The sequence below is a fragment of the Schistocerca serialis genome, chromosome 10 (genome assembly GCF_023864345.2).
Source record: "Schistocerca serialis cubense isolate TAMUIC-IGC-003099 chromosome 10, iqSchSeri2.2, whole genome shotgun sequence".
Classification (NCBI taxonomy): domain Eukaryota; kingdom Metazoa; phylum Arthropoda; class Insecta; order Orthoptera; family Acrididae; genus Schistocerca; species Schistocerca serialis.
In genome coordinates this window covers 253,149,002-253,172,568 of record NC_064647.1, presented here as the reverse complement: position 1 = coordinate 253,172,568, position 23,567 = coordinate 253,149,002, and the positions used below count along the sequence as shown (strand labels likewise).

Here is a 23,567-nt window from a genome sequence, read left to right as displayed (position 1 = left end):
GTCATTCGTCATTCTGTATCGGAGTTCGTCGACTGTAATGGGTGTCTGCAGGTGACGTACCGGTCTCTCGGCGAACCGAGGGTGGATGAATTCGACGAGTGAGAGGTGTGGAAAATGTGCCGACTGGGGCGACAGTAGAACACCCTCCGTTTCGAGGGAGGTCGGGATGGCGTGGGTACCAGTATATTGTCGAAAGGTAGTGTCAGAAAAACCACAAAGTTACAGCACAGTCACATAATGAGTAGAAAATGTAATGCCAACCGTCTGACTTACCGATCGGAGGTGACTGTGTTGTTTACCCGAGGCCCCCCCGTCCTGTCCCGCAGGGCCTGTTCGATTACGACACCGGGAAACCTCACAGCCGAGCGGGTGGCGTATCTGTCATCTCGTTCTGTGGGGCTGTCAAATTCCTCCGTAGTGCAGAGTGCCGCCCTACAGAATCCGTCGATTCCATATTTGTGTGGCAGCTGTGGGGTCCCGACTGCACGAGTGGCAATATTGCAGGACACAAAATTGCAGTCTCCTGCTGCGGTTCTCCAGCTGATGTTCGAATGAGAGGCCCGGAATAGAAATCTGCTGTATAATCTTTTCTAATGTACAGAATGTAGGTAACATTCTTCTTACCTAGTTAGTGCTGTTGCACTGAGATTCAAATCGTATGCATATGTGAGCACATACTGCCCTTCCTACTGACTTCACATCTGTTTCACACTGCTGTCACACTGTTTCAGTTTTAGTGACCGGTAGGGTGTCTGCCTGTCGTTTGCCTCGACAGATGGTACCGGCTTGTGGTCTAGCCTCCATCTATCATTTCTGCTGTTGTATTCAACATTTCCTACTGGAGAAATGCCTTGTACTTTTTGTCCTACCTGTGTAATAAAATCTGAATTATCATGCCGAGAGATGTCTAACACTTTGTAGGTGTCCTCTGTGCCTCTGTCAGAATGTGGTGCAACTGTCTGTAGATGAGAATTATTGCAGAATATCTATTGTTTATTTTTAACAATGCCCTTAGTGTGTGAACAATATTAATAGTAGCCTCAGACTTTTTGCAGTTGAGGCAGTTATCTATAATGAAGTACTGTCTAAAAGAAGCTCCATAAATATTCAGACAGATCTTGATAAGATTTCAATGAAGTTTGAAGATTGACAACTTGCTTTAAGTGTACAAAAACATAAAATGGTGCACTTCACAAAATGAAAAAACCTAGTATCTTACAACTGTAATATCAATGTGTCGTTGTTGGAATCGGCCAACTCGTACAGATACTTGGGTGTAAAACTTTGTAGGGGTATGAAATTTAATGATCACATATGCTCATTTGTTGGTAAAGGGGGTGGTAGACTTAGGTTTATTTGTTGAATACTGGGGAAGAGCAGTCAGTCTACAAAGGAGATTTCTTACAAATCACTTGTGCGACCCATTCCTAGAATATTACGTGAGTGTATAGGATCCAATAGGACTAATGGGGGATTTCGGATGTATCCAGAGAAGGGCAGCACGAATTGTTGCAGCTTGTTTGATCTGTGGGAGAGTGTAACAGACTTGCTGAAGAAACTCAACAGACATGCTGAAACAATGGAAAGTCCAGTTTGGAATATCAACAATCTACTCACTGTAAAGATGACACTTTGAATTGCAAACAGGAATGACAAAGAGACTGTTAACACATTTAGCTTTTCATGAAAGCCTTCTTCAGAAAAGGAAACACCCACACATTCATAAAAGAAGCACAGATGACTTCCATTTCTGGTGGCTCAGTCTGGAAAGCCATTTGTGTGTGTGTGAGGTGTGCTTGCTTCTATGGATATGTGTGTTTGTGGGTGTGTGTGTGTTTGGAGGTGGGGGGCTGAGATTCGGTACCAAAATGTGTGTCTACGATTATGCGACAACCTCTTACGTATCGCTCACACAGGGATCGTGAGGACAAGAATAGATTAATTACAGCACACACAGAGACATTTAAACAACCAATCTTCCAACACTGCATATGTGAATGGAATGGGAAGTAACCCTTATAACTGGTACGACAGGACGTATCCTCTGCCGTGCACTTCTCAATGGTTTGCACAGTATATATGTAGGCGTAGATGTAGGTATTCTGTCGAAGAGTCATTCAAAATAGTAATACTGCTCCGTTTCTCTGTAATAGAATATGTCTCAATTTTAATTCTATATCAGTACATTGACACCCAGACCTAATAGTCCACAGTTTCTATTAGTGTTGTTATTATTTCTTTTTTCTTCAGCAGATACCCTACATTTGAGTGTAGAACAAATACTCTTAAAATTATTCCACCTGGATATAGTTTAACAATTAACATTTGGAACGTGTTTTATATGTCATCTCTCCTTTGCACTCTGCCTTTATTCTCAAGACTGTGACCTGCCTCGCAAATAACAGTAAAGGGCTGTTTTTATCTTATATTTTAAGTACAGTTCATTGGCAGAAAATGAACAGAAAGTTGATTTAGCTTTTTACGTTTACTCGTAAATGCTGCTCGTGCATTTACCAGATAGCAGTATTTCCACTCTGTCGATATATAAGAGTGCCGCGACGTATTTCTTCCTCGCGCCTGAGCCGGTTTCGTTAAAGCTTTACAGGTTTAAATATTCCGTTGCAGAATTATTTCTGTTACTTCGTACTATTTGCGATACGATAACGACGGGGTGCGCGGCAGTTTTTATTTGGATATTTTGCGCAGTTGTGGTAGTGATCTCTAGAATGTGCTTCAGCTCAGCTCGCCAGTCGTTGTAAACAGACATCCCTCTTCTGCCCGCAGATGGTGCCCAACAGCTGTGCGACACACGCCCTCCTGTCGGTGCTGCTCAATTGCCCCGACATCCACCTGGGCGCCACGCTGAGCCGTCTCAAGGCGCACACTTCAGGAATGTGCCCCGAGAACAAGGTGAGCCTTCCCGTGTTATTTCTCTGTCGGAGACCCGCACGGTGTGTGACTTTCCTCTTTACCTGTTGATGGTGCACTCAATTTCATGTATCTGTCTCATATCTCGATGTTCTGAAATAATGTGCTGGAAACATTTTATAAAGGGTAGTGTCAAATGATACTGACCACAAACAGATGAATTTTAAAGTGGCTTCTCCCAATTTATTACCTCTATGACATTGTGGATTGTTTCCATTTTTACAGATCACAGTTACACAGGAAATAGGTGCTCACCTCGGCCTTCGTCAATATGTTTGGAAGAGAAATAATCCAGCCGTAAATTAGGGAGACGACTTGTGTGTTTCCTATTGCACATGAAATTTTACGATGTGAAGGTTGTGTACTCTTTATTTATGTATTCGTTAAGTGTACACTCTCGAGGCACAAAGTTCTTGCGTATGTCGGTGTTACTCGCTAGTAACCCGGGTCTTCCACTGTAGCCTGCACATTTGTTACACAGTCATTTGCCGCTCGCAGACTTTCTCTTTAAGTGACACAGTTATTGCGTGTACAATTGCTGGTGGCAGATTGACAATTCTGGGGCAGGGGTGGGTATTTAAAGACAGTCGTAAGAATATGTTGTGATTACTTAAACTACTTAATAGTTTTAAAATCGGCACGGTTAAATGTTGATATTTTGTATGGGCTATGAGACATCACTGTTACCTGGTTTATGAAAAATGTATTAGGTTAGTAAATTATAAAATTATATGGAATATCATTATGCTTCAGTAGTCAGAATTATCCTACTTATGAGTGCAGCTATTAGTCTTGCTGTCTTGAAAATAATAAATTATTCAGAGTCAAATTAGTGCCTTAATTGATTTAATGATAGATGTCATCTGATTAAAAAAAAAAAAAACTATTTTGTGTAAGTTCAGAATCTTGGAAGCATTAAGGCAATATAGGCAGCCATAATTATGAGATTCCAAACTTTCTGTATCAGATATTTTGGAAGTTAGTTAGTTACAAGCAAATTAAAGTACATTTTTAGAAGGAGTGAAATGTCTACTTTTGGATGCACTGTAACAGCACTTCGTATTCGGTCTGTTACCTCAGAGTTTTCCCATGTTACTTACCATAGTCGGAACTTCAGTTACCCTTAACTTTTAATTAAGTCAGGTTGTAGTGAAACTAACTGTATCATTGGAATCGGTAAGATCACCAAAATTGATTAAATAATAAGTTCACATTGAATTCAATGTAAATAACATTCTGGAATACTCATGTGTTTTGTTGTACATTTGGTTTATGTCAGTATTAACTGTTGTAAAATTAAAAACAAAAAAAAAAAAAAAATTAGTTATTCATGAGAGTAGAAAACACATTGTTACGTGGAACATGTAAACATTATCCTTTCAAAACGTAACTGTCACAGTGCAGTATGTTTGGACAAACACACGACTTCCACACTGTCTGCGTTTGTACTCCACGATGGTGAAGGACACTTCTGGTGCCACCGTCATTTTCCTCGAGTGTGCAGGAAGGAAAACTGACGTTTCACCTCCGTAGGAGCTCTATATTCTCTGATTTCCTTGTAACGTTACACTTATGTGGGAGGAAGTAATATGTTATTTGATACTTGCCACATTGTTCACTCTCATACTTTAGATGTTAAAGTAGCCATTTAGGAACTACATCACACCCTTTTTAGATGTCCTTGCATAATAGTAGCTGCCAAGAGTCCCAAATGTACGAACTGTACTCGAGAATCGGTTGTACGATTTTGCAAGTCACCTCCTACTCGAGTACATTTCGATAGGATTCTTCTGATGGGTAAGGCATCCGATTTGCGTACACCTACAGCATCGTGAGAGTTAGAAGGCGATGGCGTGGCGTGTCCGGCACAGAGTGAGGCAGAGAATATTTTATAGGGTCAGAGGTTGGACATTTTCTGTCCCAGCACCTGGTGCTGGTAGGGGAGCTACCCCTGGCTGGCAGCCATTACCAATGACAACTCCATTTCGAGAAAGTTATGTACTCGGAAAACTGACCCCTTTGCTTTCCAACGTGATTGTCATCTAGGACAGCTCGTGTCCCCGTATTGGACACGACAATGGCTACGTAGCTTCACCCCTATACAGAGATACAAAAATTACACCGTATACTCGATGCGTGACCCTGAGTGCACACTACGGGGTCGTGCGGTAGGACAGTGCTGTCGATCGGTTCGACACGTGTCTGCCACCTGTGAGTAATGCACACCGTAAAACATCCCTCATTTGTACGTACACTCCACTCTCATCTGAAGCCGTCCGTCTACTTCACGTCCTTTCACACAGGTATTCCCAAGTATTTTACAGTTGATACTGTTCCCAATGACTAACTACCAGCAACATAATCAAACAGCAACACATTTCTCACCTATTTATGGTCGATACGATACATTTTATTTACGTTTGGGGCAACTGCCAGTCTCCAAATCGATCCTCAATCCTCTGCAGTTTTTCGTGCATTTCACTAGAGTCTTTTGACATTGCTACTTACTTACAGACAACCACCTCTGCAAACATTTTTATGGGGCCTCCTTCATTCTCCACTAGATATTTTTAGGTGTTTTAAACACTAGCGGTCTTATCGTATTTCCTTGGTGTACTCCACAATTGTATTTACCTCTGTCGATTTTATTCTGTTCAGATTGACATATCGAGTTCCACCTTCGAGGAAGTCCCAAATCTGGTTCGGTAAGCTCGTACTTTGCTCACTAAATGACAGTGCAGAACTGTACAGTACGGCTTCCCAATGTCTAGGAATGCAGCATCGAAATGGAGCTCTTTTTCTACAGATCTACCACGAGACTACTCCGCAGTGCTCGTAGGTGTGCTTCACAGAGGGTTTGCAGAACCACTTTCGGACTGTTCCTCAGCCGTATTACTAATAACAAGTGACAGAAATGAACACCTCTCTGTGCAACCAACGATTTCCGTTAGTCTATTTCGACACTGATTTATCCGTCGGTAGGTGGGAGTCGACAAAATACTTTCTCATTTGGTCGAGAAAGTTGATGTTTGAAATGCTGTAAAAAGATTTATGTGCAGCAAAACGTGCTTCCATTTTGACAACCTGCCAACCCATCTCACGTATGTTACCCGTGACACCGTGTCCCGTATTTCGCGATAATACAAAATGTGGTACCGTTCTTTGAACTTGGAGCAGACTGAATTTCACAGTTTCTCATTTTGCTGAATCTGTGTTGCTGTTTATAGACGAGATTTTATTTGTTCAAAAATGTTGTAATATAAGATCATAAAATGTGTCCCACAATTCTACAACAACTGGACGTCAACAGTATGCACCTGTAATTATATGCATTTGTCTTACAACCCTTCCGTAAGAGGGAACGAACTGCTCTTCGTTCCCGTCACTGCTCTGGCATACGGCATACTATTACTAGAACAAGAGCGAGCTATTCTGCGTAATCTGTGCAGAGCCTCACAGGTATTTTATTTGGTCTAGATGCCTTTCCAGTATTAAGTGGTCGTTGTCAAATTTGTGTTCTGCAATCACTTTTGTCAATATGTGACATTTTGGAGGTTCTGCAGTGATTAATTTGAGGAACTGTATTGTGGTCTTCTGTTGTCGAACAATCTCGAAAGACCAAATTGAGTGTTTACGCCTCCTCTGTATCGTTTTCTGTTTTGATCCTAGTACCATCACTGAACAACTGTACAGGTAATTTTGATCAATTTCCTGACATTAAGTAAAACTTAAATTTCTAAGATTTTTTTGTCAAATTGGCCACCAGATTTTTACTTTTTAATTTGTAGATCCCTTCTCAACTCTTCACCTTACTCTCATTTTAATGTCATTTAGCATCTGTTTGCCAACAAGTCTTCAGATTTGCATAAATCTGCAATGAAGCTCTGTTTACTTTTGTAGCAATTTTCTAAAGTAGCTGTTGCACAACAGTGGACTGTACCCATCCCCCACAACCTTTCTCAGCACATACAGGTCTGAAGCGTATTGCACAGTACTTTCAAATTTTACCCATTCTTCATTTTCAGGGTTGAATGTTTGATGCTAACTGATGTGCAAACTGCTATCTGTTTCCTCTCACACTTACCGAGCAGAAATATTTTACTGCATTTCTTACCGTTAATTTTAACACTTGTAGTTATTGATGCCATAACATTCTTATGGTCTCAAATTCCCATCTCTGTGATAACTAATTTGAAAATCTGAGGTCTGTCAATCTGAGGTCTGTCAACTACAAGTACATCCGAGACGTTGCCCGTACGAGTTAGTTCTCTAAGCAGTTGCTCAGAATAATTTTCATCCTGTCCGTGGCACTATTTTAATTACACGACTGTCCCACTCTATAGCTGCCAAGTTAAAATTTTCTTCTATTACTGTACATGATTAGGAAATGTACGGAAATGTACCCGTAATATTTTTCAAGTTTTCTCCAAAACATTTTGTTATTACAGCTCATGAGGCAGGCATGATGTAAAAGAATCCGATTACAGTGTGTGACCTATCTCTGATACTCCCCTTCACCTCACTGGATATTCTCGTGTTCTCTCCGGCAGTAAATGCGACGTTGCCATCAGGTGCCTAACATATGCTCACAATAAATATTCTGTATCGAAGTTAAGATTCCATCACTATTCTCTTCTTGCTTCATCCGGATTCCTGTTGCTAGCACTGTGTGGGCATTACAACCATTAATAACTGGGACACTACTGTGGGTGTCCCTACACATTGATACGGTACAGAAAGCTCTGGCACAATGCAAAGGTAACAACTCACCAAATAGTAGGCATGTCAGTCATCCACAGGTACATAAACAAAAGTAAAAATATTGCTAGCCTTTGGATGCATCCTTTTCTGATCTCTCTCTCTCTCTCTCTCTCTCTCTCTCTCTCTCTCTCTCTCTCTCTCTCTCACACACACACACACACACACACACACACACACACACACTTATCGAATGGCAAGGGAGACGGCACGCTGCCGGATGGGGTGATGCTGGCAGTGGTTCTTGTTTGACCACACTTGCTGCTCTTAATATTTTCTCCTTGCATTGGGTCCCCACCTCGTAGTTGTGTTGGCCTCCGTGGACGAAAACACCTGGGACAATGCACAAAAGAAGTGACGAAACAAGAGATTAGAGAGTAAGGCTGTTACAAACTGCAACACAATTTATTGTGAATGTTGTCGATATATAGTCTTGCAAGTTTCGCAGGAACTTCTGTGAAGTTTGAAAGGTAGGAGACGAGGTACTGGTGGAAGTGAAGCTGTCAGGAGGGATCGTGAGCTGTGCTCGGGTGGCTGAGTCGGTAGAGCACTTGCCCACGAAAGGCAAAGGTCCCGGGTTCGAGTCTCGGTCTGTCACACAGTTTTAGTCTGCCACCATGTTTCATATCGGTGCACACTAGGCTGCAGAGTGAAAATCTCATTCTGACAGTCTGTTGCGAATAAAACAGGAATAGTTACCATATTTACCCAAATGTAAGACGATGCCGAATATAGTATGACCCCCTTCTTCCTTGAGAAAATAATTATTTTTCACAAATTTTGACAAATCAAAATTACAAACTGTTTTATTGGCATAAAGTGTAAAAGTTAACATTATACCTATACTAAACTTATGGCATTTATTTATTGTCTGCATTTTGATAATACTAGGAGAAATAAAATAAATAAAAGGATATGATTTACATTAATTTTTGGATCATTTTCTTTTTTGTCTTTGCTTACTAACCCTGTAGTCTTTTGTATCCATATTTTTAATAATAATAATAATCTCACCATTCAGATTGCATAGATATGAAATTAATAGCTTCATTGACACAAATATTTGGCTATTTCTTCTGAATATATTACTATTTCTGAGGTTGTCGTTATGGTGGGAACTGAGAACACAGCCCTTTTTTACGAAATATATATTGGATTTCGCTTCCGTACTGACGTGATAGTGTTACAGGTCTCTCTTTTTCAAACTTATCACCTGCTCGCCACTATCTCACTGGCCTTGTAGAAACAGCTGACACGCCCCCTTTCGTTCCTGTCATATGTCACGAGTGTCGACAACATAGCAGCGAGAAACACGTTAGTATGCCACTGGCCGCTATCTAGACTTTTATCGTCTCCTGCAGAAGCGAATACTATTGCTGAGTATTTGCCCAATTTTAGTCACTTCAATTCCGACTACAAATGGATTTGGGCAAACTGCAATTTAAAAGTGGTACATGTACATAATAAGTCAAAGTACACATTATAGATTGACACGATTGGCAGCGTGACAAAATTTGAAGCTCACTCCCTTGTCCCCTCCTTGCAGTTGTGTCCAATCTCTCAGCCAGGCTGGTGTCACTGTGCCCCCCCCCCCCCTTCCCACCTTTTTGTACTGCTGAGCTTGAGCAACTGTGAAAAACAGACTGCAATGTCTTCTAATATGTAGGCCATATGTAATAAAAACAAATACCCAAATAGAAGATCGCAATTGTAATTTGGCTCCATTCTAGAACTGTTGCTGTCCTGCTATCTAGTGACATCTGTAGCTTCTATTTCCAGGACGGGTCTTGCCACTGTAATTTATTCTTGCTATGATAGTTGCAGTCAGTTTAACATGATTGATTTCCTTTGTTAGACATTTCATTCTGGATTAATTTTTCTTCTTATTTCAGACGAATGTCACCATCACGTTCTAAAGCCACTTAAAAGCCGGAAATGTTTTTACCCCGTATTCTAATACAGTGACCTATTTTCTCATTTGCAATCCACTTAGTAAATTGTTACAGTATCTCATAAACAAACAAAATATTGGTGTGCATTCTGAATCAACTAATTTAATTGGATAGATAAAAAATCTACTCTACAAGGAGCGGCAGAAAACACACGCACAAAAGATAGTTATAATTAGACGAGCTTTCGGTGCGAGTGGCTCCTTCGTGCAGAAGGGTTGAAGAGGAAGGAAGAGGGGACAAGGAAAAGGACTGGAGAGATATAGGAAAAGGGGTAGATTTTGGGAAAGTCGCCCACGACTGTGGGTCAGGGGAGACTTACTGGACGGGATGAGAAGGAAAGACTGATTGTTGGGGACTGCGTCGGACAAGATTTGAAAACCTGATAGCTTAATGATGGAAGACAGGGTAATATGCGAGACAGTGATTACTGCTTAAACATCGAGCATGAATTAATAAGAGTGAAAAGCTAAGTGTGCTGTATGTAACAGAGGTGGGAGGGGTGTGTGAAAATAAGACAATTAAAGATGTGTAAAACTAAAATGGAGTGAAGAAAAGAGTACTTACAACAAAGAAATGCTGAGATGGATGAGGTTAACATAAATGAAGGCCAGGTGGGTGGTGAGAACCGAGGACATGTTTTTGTACAAGTTCTGAGAAACTGGTGTCTGAGGAAAGAATGCAGATGGCACGTGTGGTGAAACAGGCACTGAGGTCACAACTGCATGCTATGCAACAGGATATTGCATGTTGACCCTCTGCCTATCCCCATTCATCCGATCTGGTAAACTGATGGTTGTCATGCTCTGTAGGAATCAGCATGGGTTTCGAAAAAGACGGTCGTGTGAAACCCAGCTCGCGCTATTCGTCCACGAGACTCAGAGGGCCATAGACACGGGTTCACAGGTAGATGCCGTGTTTCTTGACTTCTGCAAGGCATTCGATACAGTTCCCCACAGTTGTTTAATGAACAAAGTAAGAGCATATGGACTATCACACAAATTGTGTGATTGTATTGAAGAGTTCCTAGATAACAGAACGCAGCATGTCATTCTCAATAGAGAGAAGTCTTCCGAAGTAAGAGTGATTTCAGGTGGGCCACAGGGGAGTGTCGTAGGATCGTTGCTATTCACAATATACACAAATGACCTTGTGGATGACATCGGAAGTTCACTGAGTCTTTTTGCGGATGATGCTGTGGTATATCGAGAGGTTGTAACAATGGAAACTTGTACTGAAATACAGGAGGATCTGCAGCGAATTGACGCATGGTGCAGGAAATGGCAATTGAATCTCAATGTAGACAAGTGTAATGTGCTGCGAATACATAGAAAGATAGATCCCTTATCATTTAGCTACAAAATAGCAGGTCAGCAACTGGAAGCAGTTAATTCCATAAATTATCTGGGAGTACGCATTAGGAGTGATTAAAAATGGTATGATCATATAAAGTTGATCGGCGGTAAAGCAGATGCCAGACTGAGATTCATTGGAAGAATCCTAAGAAAATGCAATCTGAAAACAAAGGAAGTAGATTAGAGTACGCTTGTTCGCCCACTGCTCGAATACTGCTCAGCAGTGTGGGATCTGTACCAGATAGGGTTGATAGAAGAGATAGAGAAGATCCAACGGAGAGCATTGCGCTTCGTTACAGGATCATTTGGTAATCGCGAAAGCATTACGGAGATGATAGATAAACTCCAGTGGAAGACTCTGCAGGAGAGACGCTCAGTAGCTCGGTACGGGCTTTTGTTGAAATTTCGAGAACATACCTTCACCGAAGAGTCAAGCAGTATACTGCTCCCTCCTACTTATATCTCACGAAGAGACCATGAGGATAAAATCAGAGAGATTAGAGCCCACACAGAAGCATACCGACAATCCTTCTTTCCACAAACAATACAAGACTGGAATAGAAGGGAGAACCGGTAGAGATACTCAAGGTACCCTCCGCCACACACCGTCGGGTGGCTTGCGGAGTATGGATGTAGATGTAGATGTAGATGCTGGTGTAAATGGCCATCAGTGTTTATGTAACAACTGGTATATAATGTGCCGTTTCACAGGTGGCACTCCCTTTGATAGTATAAGGGGCATTCAAATAAAAATGAGCCAGAGTCTGGAACGTGCAAATCGGTGACAGGAGGGTAACAATGTGGTGTGGTTCCAACCACAGTGTGGAAGTTCACAGCCCATTGCTATAGGGCAGAAGTGCGTGTCACGTGACTGTACAGAGCTAGCAGCAGCAGCAGCAGCATGCATCAATCGTCCGACGCTGCCAGTTGCACGGAGGTGTCAAATGAAAAGCAAAGAGGTGTTATTCTTTTTCTGTCAGTGGAAGGAGTAGGAGGAACGGACATTCGTCGATGAATGTCATGAGTGTACGGCGAACACTGCACGTCCCTTGCGAGGGTCAAAGTTCTCACGAGTGCTTCGGGGAAGGACGGGTGTCGTTAGCCGACGGTGCACGGTGTGGAGCACCACACTACATTACTGATGACGTCGGCCAGCTGGTGGATGCACTCGTTACCCGGGACCACTGAGTGACAGTGAAAGTCACAGCCGCCGTGGTCAGATTGAGCGTCGGAAGTGTCCATACTGTTGTGAAGAATGACTGCACGTGCACAAAGTGTGTGCCCGGTGGGTGCCCCACAGTCTTCAACCACACCAGGAAGCATGTCGAATGGCTCACTGTCTTGCTCATCTGCAGCGCTTTGCTCGGGAAGGGAATGCGTTCCTGGCCCTAGTGATGGCTGGAGAAGAGTCACCGTGTCATCACTTCGAACCAGAATCGAAACGACGAAGTCTCCAGTGGAAACGTCCAGTGTCACCACCACCAAAAAAAGCCGAGGCCATCCACATCAGTGTAGTTAAGGTTATGCTGATGTTCTTCTTTTACCAATATGGCCCTCTTCTGATTCACTTCCTGCAGCCCGGGACAACAGAGAATGCCCAGCGTTACTCGTGATCCTTGACCACCCTTCGCCAAGCGATCAAAACGATCGGGCCATCTCATCCGTGGGGTCATTCTGCTCTTCGACAATGCCTAGCCTCGTGCAGCCAACGTAGTCGTGGCACTCTTGCAGAAATTCAAATGGGAGGTTCTCGCCCACCCTCCGTACAATCCGGACCTCTCTCCACGTGGTTACGCCATTCTTGGTCTCCTTAAAACCTTAGAAAGGCTCTGAGATGCAAACAATTCACCTCGGATGACGACGTCCAGCTGTACGTGCGGAACTGGTTAACATCGCAGGCCCGGGAATTATACGAGACAGCCATTCACAGCCTTGTGTCACAGTCGGACAAGTGTCTCGACAGCTGGGGTCAATACTTGTAACATACAGGTACTGGTTTCTGTAATTATGCCTCTGGCTTGTTTCTTTTTGAATGCCTCTTATATATATTTTGCCAGTTACAGGACTGGTAGGAGGGTGCATAGGGAAAGTCTTGTTGTGGGGATAGTCAAGGGGGTAGGAGCCATAGAGTAGAGAGACAGGTGCAGAAAGAGCATAGTGTCTGACAAGGATACTACAGAGATTGAGAGGGCTTGAAAAGCTATTCTAAGTGTGGTGAGCAAAATCTCAGACAGAACGGATTTCATTTCAGGGCATGATTTTAGGAAGTCATGCCCTTGTTGAAATAGGTGATTAATACATTACAGACCACTATAATAGTCAGTGACCAGCAGTGAGCTCTGATTATACAGGATGTTACAAAAAGGTACGGCCAAACTTTCAGGAAACATTCCTCATACACAAATAAAGAAAAGATGTTATGTGGACATGCATCTCGAAGTGCTTAATTTCCATGTTAGAGCTCATTTTAGTTTCGTCTGTATGTACTGTATTTCCTTGATTCACCGCCAGTTGGCCCAATTGAAGGAAGGTAGTGTTGACTTCGGTGCTTGTGTTGACATGCGACTTATTGCTCTACAGTACTAGCATCAAGCACATCAGTACGTAGCATCAACAGGTTAGTGTTCATCACGAACGTGGTTTTGCAGTCAGTGCAATGTTTACAAATGCGGAGTTGGCAGATGCCCATTTGATGTACGGATTAGCACGGGGCAATAGCCGTGGCGCGGTACGTTTGTATCGAGACAGATTTCCAGAACGAAGGTGCACCGACACGAAGACGTTCGAAGCAATTGATCAGCGTCTTAGGGAGCACGGAACATTCCAGCCTATGACTCGCGACTGGGGAAGACCTAGAACGACGAGGACACCTGCAATGGACGAGGCAATTCTTCGTGCAGTTGACAATAACCCTCATGTCAGCGTCAGAGAAGTTGCTGCTGTACAGGGTAACGTTGACCACGTCACTGTATGGAGAGCGCTATGGGAGAACCAGTTGTTTCCATACCATGTACAGCGTGTGCACTATCAGCAGCTGATTGGTCTCCACGGGTACACTTCTGCGAATGGTTCATCCAACAGTGTGTCAATCCTCATTTCAGTGCAAATGTTCTCTTTACAGATGAAGCTTCATTCCAACGTGATCAAATTGTAAATTTTCACAATCAACATGTGTGGGCTGATGAGAATCCGCACGCAGTTGTGCAATCACGTCATCAACACAGATTTTCTGTGAACGTTTGGGCAGGCATTGTTGGTGATGTCTTGATTGGGCCCCATGTTCTTCCACCTACTCTCAATGGAGCATGTTATCACAATTTCATACGGGATACTCTACCTGTGCTGCTAGAACATGTGCCTTTACAAGTACGACACAACATGTGGTTCATGCACGATGGAGCTCCTGCACATTTCAGTCGAAGTGTTCGTATGCTTCTCAACAACAGATTCGGTGACCGATGGATTGGTAGAGGCGGACCAATTCCATGGCCTCCATGCTCTCCTGACCTCAACCCTCTTGACTTTCATTTTTGGGGGCATTTGAAAGCTCTTGTCTACGCAACTCCGGTACCAAATGTAGAGACTCTTCGTGCTCGTATTGTGGACGGCTGTGATACAATACACCATTCTCCAGGGCTGCATCAGCGCATCAGGGATTCCATGCGATGGAGGGTGGATGCATGTATCCTCACTAACGGAGAATATTTTGAACATTTCCTGTAACAAAGTGTTTGAAGTCCTGCTGGTACGTTCTGTTGCTGTGTGATTCTTCTTCTTGTTCTTCTCCTTTTTTTTTTTTTTTTTTTTTTTTTTTTTTTTTTTTTTTTTTTTTTTTTTTTTTTTTTTGTGGGATCGGCAGTACCAGCATTGGATGTGATGGCCCAGGAAACCTGCTTCTAACTTGGCTAGTGGGGTAATTATGGCCAATGAAGGCTGAGGTGAGAATGGTGGTCTATTGCTGTGAAGACTCTGCATCCAAACAAATACGTTTGGCTCAGATGCCAGGGCTGTATGGGAGGGAACATTTGGCATGGAACGGATGGCAACTGAAAAAAAATGTAAATACTGTTCTTTGTTAGTAGGTTTAATGTGGACATAAGTGGGTAGCTGGCCTTTGGTGCGGACGAGATCAACATCCTTCTACAAAATCGTGCCGTTATCTGCCCCTTGTGTTTCCTTGGATGGTATCATCCGCCAAGCCAACTTCAGACTGCAACAACACGCCAGACCTCTCCCCATAAAGCTATCCCACCTTCTCCTAAACTACCTCAACAGCCTTATTTCATTTCTTGCCATCTGCAGTTCCCCAAACAGCCACACCATCAACCACCACTCCTCTCTTACAAACCGAGCTTGGTCAACCTCCTTACCGAGCGAGGTGGCGCAGTGGTCAGCACACTGGACTCGCATTCGGGAGGACGACGGTTCAATCCCATCTCCAGCCATCCCGATGTAGGTTTTCCGTGATTTCCCTACATCGTTTCAGGCAAATGCCGGGATGGTTCCTTTGAAAGGGCATGGCCGATTTCCTTCCCAATCCTTCCCTAACCAGAGCTTGCGCTCGTTCTCGACGGGACGTTAAACACTAACCACCACCACCACCAACCTCCTTAACATCCAACAGCCTTCACCACTGCCTCCTAGACCCAGAATAACCCATAATCACAAGAAAAAGCTACAACAGTACAGTGTTCTCAGCCTCTCATCTAAAGCTCTCTCCTCTCCGGAATTATCTGTATTATCTAAGGGTCTCACTTTAAACCTTAAACCTGCATTTGATCATGCTGCTTTGCTGAAGGACATATTTTCCTTCACACATAATGTCAACTGGAAGTATCACTTTGTAACCCAATCCCAAAACATTTCCAACAGCAAACCTGATATTGAACCTGCCTTAAAGAGTTCAGCAGGGATCCCAACTTGATCCACAACCACTACCTCAAAATCATCCGTTGCAAACCTTCCAAGAATTTCTCAGATCCAGCATTGCTTCATAATCCTTCTACGTCTACATCTACATCTACATTTATACTCCGCAAGCCACCCAACGGTGTGTGGCGGAGGACACTTTACGTGCCACTGTCATTACCTCCCTTTTCTGTTCCAGTCGCGTATGGTTCGCGGGAAGAACGACTGTCTGGAAGCCTCCATGCACACTCGAATCTGTCTAATTTTACATTCGTGATCTCCTCGGGAGGTATAAGTAGGGGGAAGCAATATATTCGATACCTCATCCAGAAATGCACCCTCTCGAAACCTGGCAAGCAAGCTACACTGCGATGCAGAGCGCCTCTCTTGCAGAGTCTGCCACTTGAGTTTGCTAAACATCTCCGTAATGCTATCACGGTTACCAAATAACCCTGTGACGAAATGCGCCGCTCTTCTTTGGATCTTCTCTATCTTCTCTGTCAACCCGATCTGGTACGGATCCCACACTGATGAGGAATACTCAAGTATAGGTCCAACGAGTGTTTTGTAAGCCACCTCCTTTGTTGATGGACTGCATTTTCTAAGGACTCTCCCAATGAATCTCAACCTGGTACCCACCTTACCAACAATTAATTTTATATGATCATTCCACTTCAAATCGTTCTGCACGCATACTCCCAGATATTTTACAGAAGTAACTGCTACCAGTGTTTGTTCCGCTATCATATAATCATACAATAAAGGATCCTTCTTTCTATGTATTCGCAATACATTACATTTGTCTATGTTAAGGGTCAGTTGCCACTCCCTGCACCAAGTGCCTATCCGCTGCAGATCTTCCTGCATTTCGTTGCAATTTTCTAATGCTGCAACTTCTCTGTATACTACAGCATCATCCGCAAAAAGCCGTATGGAGCTTCCGACACTATCCTTCCTCATGTCCCTATGACATAACCCTAATTTGTCCTCTGCAGAACTCGAGGGTCTATGTTACGTGAAACCTGATGACACTATCATTATCCCCTCAGCAGACAAAGGATCTATCACTGTGGTACTTGACTGGAAGGAGTATGTTAGTAAAGGTCTATGCCAGCTATCCGACACCTCTACATACAGTGTTTGCCATCAAGATCCCATCCCTGTGATTCAAACTGACCTACAGTCCCTCCATAAACCCTCAAGCCCCTCACAAGGACTAACACCTCAATCCACAGAACTTCTCACTCCAGCCAAACCATGCACCCCCACCTTTTACCTTCTTTCTAAGATCCACAAACCCAATCATCCTGGCCATTGTGAGGTAACAGGTGAGTTGTGGCGCCCTGAAAATATTCTAAGTTCGGATTTGGCGTGGCTCCGTGGGCAAGCCGGGGCTCATCATCGACTGCGTGGTGCCGTACGTTAGCTGGAGCAAGAGACGTAGCCCCAGCGCATGGTCCAGGTCGACCACATGGCTGGGAATTCCGTGTTAATGCTGTGTTGCACAATGGGCTTTGTGTCGAAGAAGGAGATTTGTATGCCGCGGAGTGCCAAAGATGGCAGACATTAGACAGCTCATGTAGAAATTAATAGTAGCCAGATGAATCATGGTACCTCTTAAAGAAACATGTACATTACCATTATTTGCACGATGATTCTGATGGTGTAATCAGATTTTCAATATCTTTATTAGTTTAAAGTTTAGTATCTGATGATAAATTATACAAGTAACACCCAGCAACAAATTTCCAAAATCTAAAGAGTTCATCCGATTTTGTCGATTGACGTGTCTTTAGAAGGCTATTAGTGTATAAATTACAGGCAAGTAACTTGAATAGTACATGATTTATTGGATGTCAAAGTGGCCGATTACTATTGATCGCGTCAGGCCATAAGTGCTCCACAGTTACATGAAAAAACGGTAGCTCCATGCATATAAATATATTTATTCATCTATGTCTTTGTTTATATCCAATATATACTATTCATGAAGAAATTTACTGTGTTTTAGAAAGCACAGAGTCATTAGGCTACTGGCATACTTCTGTTCATTATTGTGATATATGTTTAGTTGATTTGTTTATGTATTAAATAATGTGTGTTAGAGCATGTTTATGGTCCAGCCATAGGACTATTTATTTAATTTCAAGTTATTTAAATGTAAATCCAGTATTTCGAATGTGTTTCATTATGTTTGTGGGTGTGCATTGGCTTGAAGACATGGCAGGAGCACTCTAGCCAACCACAGTGTTTGTGAATGGGGAGACTGGATGGAAGTGGGAGAAGAGTACGGGAGTGGACAGGGGAGTCCTGGACAGTACACCATGACGGACGCACGGTCGTGGGAAGGACATTGAGAGTGGAGCAGTTTGCGTGTGGTCGTGGGTGATAGAAATATTTTGTAGTGCCGACGTGTGCACTTGTGAGGTTTCTGTGGCTTCTGCAGTGAAGAGTAGTATGTGTAGACCATCGACACCAGTAAGTGTTTTACAGTAATAAAGGTCATTCTTAAAGGTACTTCTACTATCGTACCCATAATTTAAAGTCGTTAAAATAGTACCTGCAGAATTTATTTAATTGCAATATTTCATGTACGAATTTCTATATAACGTTCAAAATTTGTGATTGCCGAGTGATAGGAACCTTCTACCATTTGTTTCATGTGTATATTCATTTTGTATACTGTAGACTCAGCAGTATTTGGCTCGTAATGTGGCAACTGTATCCCAGCCCCTGGACAATGAAACCAGTCAAAACTTTTAATATTTCAACTCTGAGTCAGAGGGTACATAGTTGAGGGCAACCCACACCATCACATGTCATTTTTTTATTGAATGCCCGCACCATCCTATTGGTGCTGGCTTCAAAGCACCCACTGGTCATATATCTGCCTTAGTTGATCAGTACCTGCAACATGTAGTACAAAAACTTCCCTCCTACAGCAAGGACACCAACCACTTCCTAGATCATCTGCAATAAATGCCTGTTCCACTCCCACCACACACCTCGCTTGTCACCATCGGTGCCACCTTCCACTGTACCAATGTCCCCCACGTAAATGGTCGGTCCGCTGCTGAACTTTTCCTCGGTTTGCATCCACATGATACCTTACCTGTGACATCCTTCCTACTCACCTTAATAAATTTTATACTTACCAACAATTACTACACCTTTGAGGGCCAGACATACAAACATATCAAGGGTATGGCCATGGTCAGCAGGGTGGCTCCTTCCCATACCAACCGTTTCATGGGTTGCTGGTATCCATAAGTCTTCAGCTCGTGGTTTGTTTGAAATACATTGATGACATCTTTTCTGTATGGACTTATAGAGAGGCTGACCTGTTAAAATTCCTGGAACCTCTGAATAACTTGTCCCAAATAAATTTCACATTGTCCTATTCCAAATTACGTGCCACTTTCCTCGATGTTGCTCTCGTCCTCACCAAAGGTGAGCTACACACTTCGGTCCACAGTAAATGTACTAACAAACAACAGTTCTTACATTTTGACAGTTGCCATCCTTTCCGTGTCAAATGTCCGTCCCCTCCCGCATGGCCTCGGCATTCGAGGTAAACGTATTTGTTCGGATGCAGACTCTTTACAGCAGTAGACCACCATTCTCACCTCAGCCTTCAGTGGACATAATTATCCCAACAGCCTAGTTCAGAAGTAGATTTTCTGGACCGTCAATTCCGATCCTGGTACTGCTGATCCCTCCAAAACATCATCAGAGCACACCACTGCTCACTGAGTATTACCCTGGTCTGGAATGTATAATCAGCTACTTTGACAAAGCAACGATTTCCTAAACTCGTGCCCTGAGATGAGATCCATTCTGTCTGAGATTTTGCCCACTACGCCTAGAGTGGCTTTTCATCTCCCTCTCAATCTCCGCAGTATCCTTGTCAGACCCTACACTCCTTTTGCACCTGTCTCCCTACTCTACGGCTCCTACCACTGTGACTGTCTCCGCTGCCAGATTTGTCATTTGCACCCTCCTACCGACACCTGTACCAGCCCTGTAACTGCACAACGTATACTATCAAGGTGAAAGCCACGTGTGAAACGACAAGTCGTATACCAGCTGTTATGTAAACACTGTTCGGTCTTTTCCACCGGCATGATGACCACCGAGTTACCAGTTAGGATGAATGGGCATAAGCAAAGGGTGTATATTGTCAGCATGCAATGTCCCGTTATGCTCTGCAACACGACAGTTGTGACCTCGGTGCCAGTTTCACCACACGCGACGTCTGGATTCTTTCCCCAGACACTAGTTTCTCAGAGCTTGTACTACAACATGTCCTTGGTCCTCACCAACCACCTGGCCTTAATTTATGTTAATTTTTTCTGTCTCAGCATTTCTTCACTGTAACTACTCTTTTCTTCACTCCAGTTTAGTCTTAAAGATCTTTCATTGATTTACCAGCTATTCCTCATCATTCTCTCACACCTCTGTTACGTGCAGCACACTTAGCTTTTTACTCTTATTAATTCGTGCACAATTTTTAAGCAGTAATCTCTGTCTTGTCTTGCATATTACGCTGCCTTCTACCTTTAAGGCCTCAGGTTTTCTAATCTCATCCGATACAGTCCTCAACAATCACTTTCCTTCTCATCCAGTCCAGTAAGTCTCTGTTGACCTGGGGTTCTTGGTTACTTTCTGACAATCTGATGAAGGAGTCACGGGCTCCCGAAAGCTTACTTGTGTGTGTGTGTGTGTGTGTGTGTGTGTGTGTGTGTGTTTTTCTGCCGCCACTTGGTGAGTAGATTTTTTATCCATCATGTTAAATTATTTTGTCAAATATTGACCAAATCAACTAATGTTTTTTAAAGTACATCTTTTCCATTTTTGAATATTATCTTTACTAAAAAAGCAGCATTAGTGTTTGCATACGGTATCCGTGCATGTATGAGAACGTTTATTACAAACCTGTTCAAACCCAACAAAAGTCTGTAAGATAATAGAATTTAATGTTATTTCTTGCTGTGTTTTACAAAACTGTCAAATTTCAATCAGAGGAATAGACTCTCTTAGTGGCTGTTTTGTAGTTTCTTGCGTTTCTCTAGCACTACCACTAGCGCCGCACAAGTTGGATGTCACGCGATCATTTCAGCGATATCTGTTTGAGCGAAGTCGATACTGAATCGAGTGCTTCGGCATATTGGGAAAGCCTGCCGTTCTGATTCTTCGAAATAAAGCTGCACGTGACCTCGATAGCTGAAGCTATCTCTCTTGATGTAAGACATTCCCTATAAATGGGTCAATCCATGTGAAGTGGTCCAGTGATGGTTGCTTGACCATTTTTAAATATTTTAATTGTTTATATGTGATTGCCCTATATTTGAGAAGTTCAAAACAGTGTTTTAAAATAATTTATCTTTCACCTTTACTGGATGGCGGCCATTTTTATTTGTAGGCGTGCGACAATTTTTCAGTCTGGAGACATTAGCGAAAATTTGAAAATCTCTCCCCTGTGTTAAGTTACAACATTGCAGTTGACATGATTGTTTTTAGAAAAGTGTCCTCTATGACATTGTCTGTTACACAAAATACCCTAAATTCAAAAATAACCAGTCAAAATGACCTCCAAAGTTTGGTATCCAAATTTTCAAAAATCCACTTTTTAGGTCCAAAAATAACAAACAAGGAATGATTTATAAGAGTCTTTTTTTCCTGTAGTTAGATAGCATACACTACTAGCCTCATATTGAGCAAGAACACTTACAAATGGTTTCTTAATTTTTATGAATTTTTGAAAATTGAATTTTTTTTTTTAAGTTTGGGGTTAGTTATCTCAGGTAGGACTGAATATAAAAATATGATTTTTGCACAATTTGTACACCTATATGATAGCAACCTACTGTAAATATTTCAACATTGATATCTGACTGTGAGCAACGATATGAATTTTTGAAAGTGAGGAAATAATTCACATTACAACTGATCTTATGGCTGTTGCCTATTTAAATGGTTTGTTGTTTCATTGTAATAAAATTTAACTGTAACATATATTTAGTTAACACTATCACCCAGTATTCATTTACTTTTTTTTATTTTTCGTAATGCAGTATTAAACAATAGGAGCTTTTGCTTTTGTTCTATGGTTATAAAAATGCCCATTTACATTTAGGTTTATTGTCTATAAAGAAGTACATTATTGCTGGGTGTGGCATTGTTTTAGTCAGTCTGTTCTGAAACCTCTGTTAGAGTTGATGTACATACTTCATCGATAGTGTAGAATGTGTTATGTGCTTTGTTCTGTGTGTAATTTGTAATTAATTTAGAGAGATTAACTAGAATGCAATAATATGGATGAACAGTGCTCTGTTAGACAGATAGCAAGTGAAGTGTGTCACAAAAAAGTTTACGGTTCAGTTTCAAAAAAATGTCAATCACTTTGATGAAGTTAGACAAACTTTGTTTAAATTTTGAGTCAATTCTTCTGTAACATCAGTGTTTAAGTATCATGAGAAGAAATATATTCTGAAGTACAACCACATTTTTGGAAGAAAGTGCTGTGATCCACTTTAAAGTTCATAAAAAGCCTATTATTAAAGATTTGAGGGAAATAAAACATGAACATTTGTCCTTGTTATGTGAGAGTGAAACAGCTTTCCAAGTGAAACATAATGTGATTCCTGGAAATTCCCTGTGCACAAATTGTTTCTCAAAAATATTTGTTGTGAATCCAGAACCAGAATCATGTAACCTCGTTAATGACATTTATATTCCTAATGAGGAAGTTGTTAGCATATTGGGTTTTGCTTGTTCTAAGTTAGACGTATCTCCTGCTTCAAAAATAATAAAATTAAATAGCAGAAAAAGAAAAACAGCTATTGAAAATAAGGTACAACAAATTTCAGACAAAATTAGAAAAGATTTGGAATCATGCTTTAATAATACATATACCAACATTATTTCTAGAGAAGAAGAAAACCTGCCACCAGCATCATCTGACAGTGAATATTTGAGCTTAATAGAGAAATTAAAAATTAAATGTTCAGTGGCATCTAAAGAGGAAAAAGTTAAAATTCTAAGTTTGCTCCCTGACTCATGGTCAAGAGAAAAAATAGTTAATGAATTCAACATTTCCCATCGTTTGGTTAAACTAATCCGAAAATTAGTGAAAGAGCAAGGCATTCTTCCAGTTTTAGGAAAGAAGATAGGAGTAGGTAGTGAAGAAACAATTAAAAAGATCCAGCAGTTTTGTGAAGATGATGAAAACAGTAGAATGTGCCCAGGTTGCAAAGATAGCGAAAGAGTTGTTATAAATGGAGTTAAAGTAATAAAGCAGAAACAACTAGTGCTGTCAAATTTAAATGAACTTTATGTAGCTTTCAAAAATTCTCATACTGAATGAAAAAGTGGAAGGTCAAAATTTTGTGACCTTCACCCTAAGTGGTGTATTTTGGGTGGATCCTCAGAGACACACTCCGTATGTGTTTGTTTATATCATTAAAATGTCAAACTGATGATTGTGGATGCAAAACTCGGTGATCTTAAGTACAAAGAGTTACTAGATTTAATGATCTGTGACACTAAGAGTTATGACTGCGTGATGAGTTTGTGTAATAAATGCACTGGTAAGGAAACCATTATTTAATTGTTTCACGAATATGATGAGGAAATGACTGACATTATTACTTTCAAACAGTGGGTCACA

The 23,567-nt window shown here is 41.8% G+C and overlaps 1 protein-coding gene across 3 annotated transcripts in view; it reads left to right on the top strand.

Moving 5' to 3' along the window:
* LOC126425308 (ubiquitin carboxyl-terminal hydrolase calypso) overlaps positions 1 to 23,567 on the top strand; it is a 225,510-nt gene that overhangs the window by 69,863 nt on the left and 132,080 nt on the right. For all 3 annotated transcript variants that reach the window (XM_050088288.1, XM_050088287.1, XM_050088286.1), the window contains exon 3: positions 2,785 to 2,910. In XM_050088288.1, the coding sequence (XP_049944245.1) occupies positions 2,785 to 2,910 (126 nt within the window). The remainder of the gene's footprint in view (positions 1 to 2,784; positions 2,911 to 23,567) is intronic.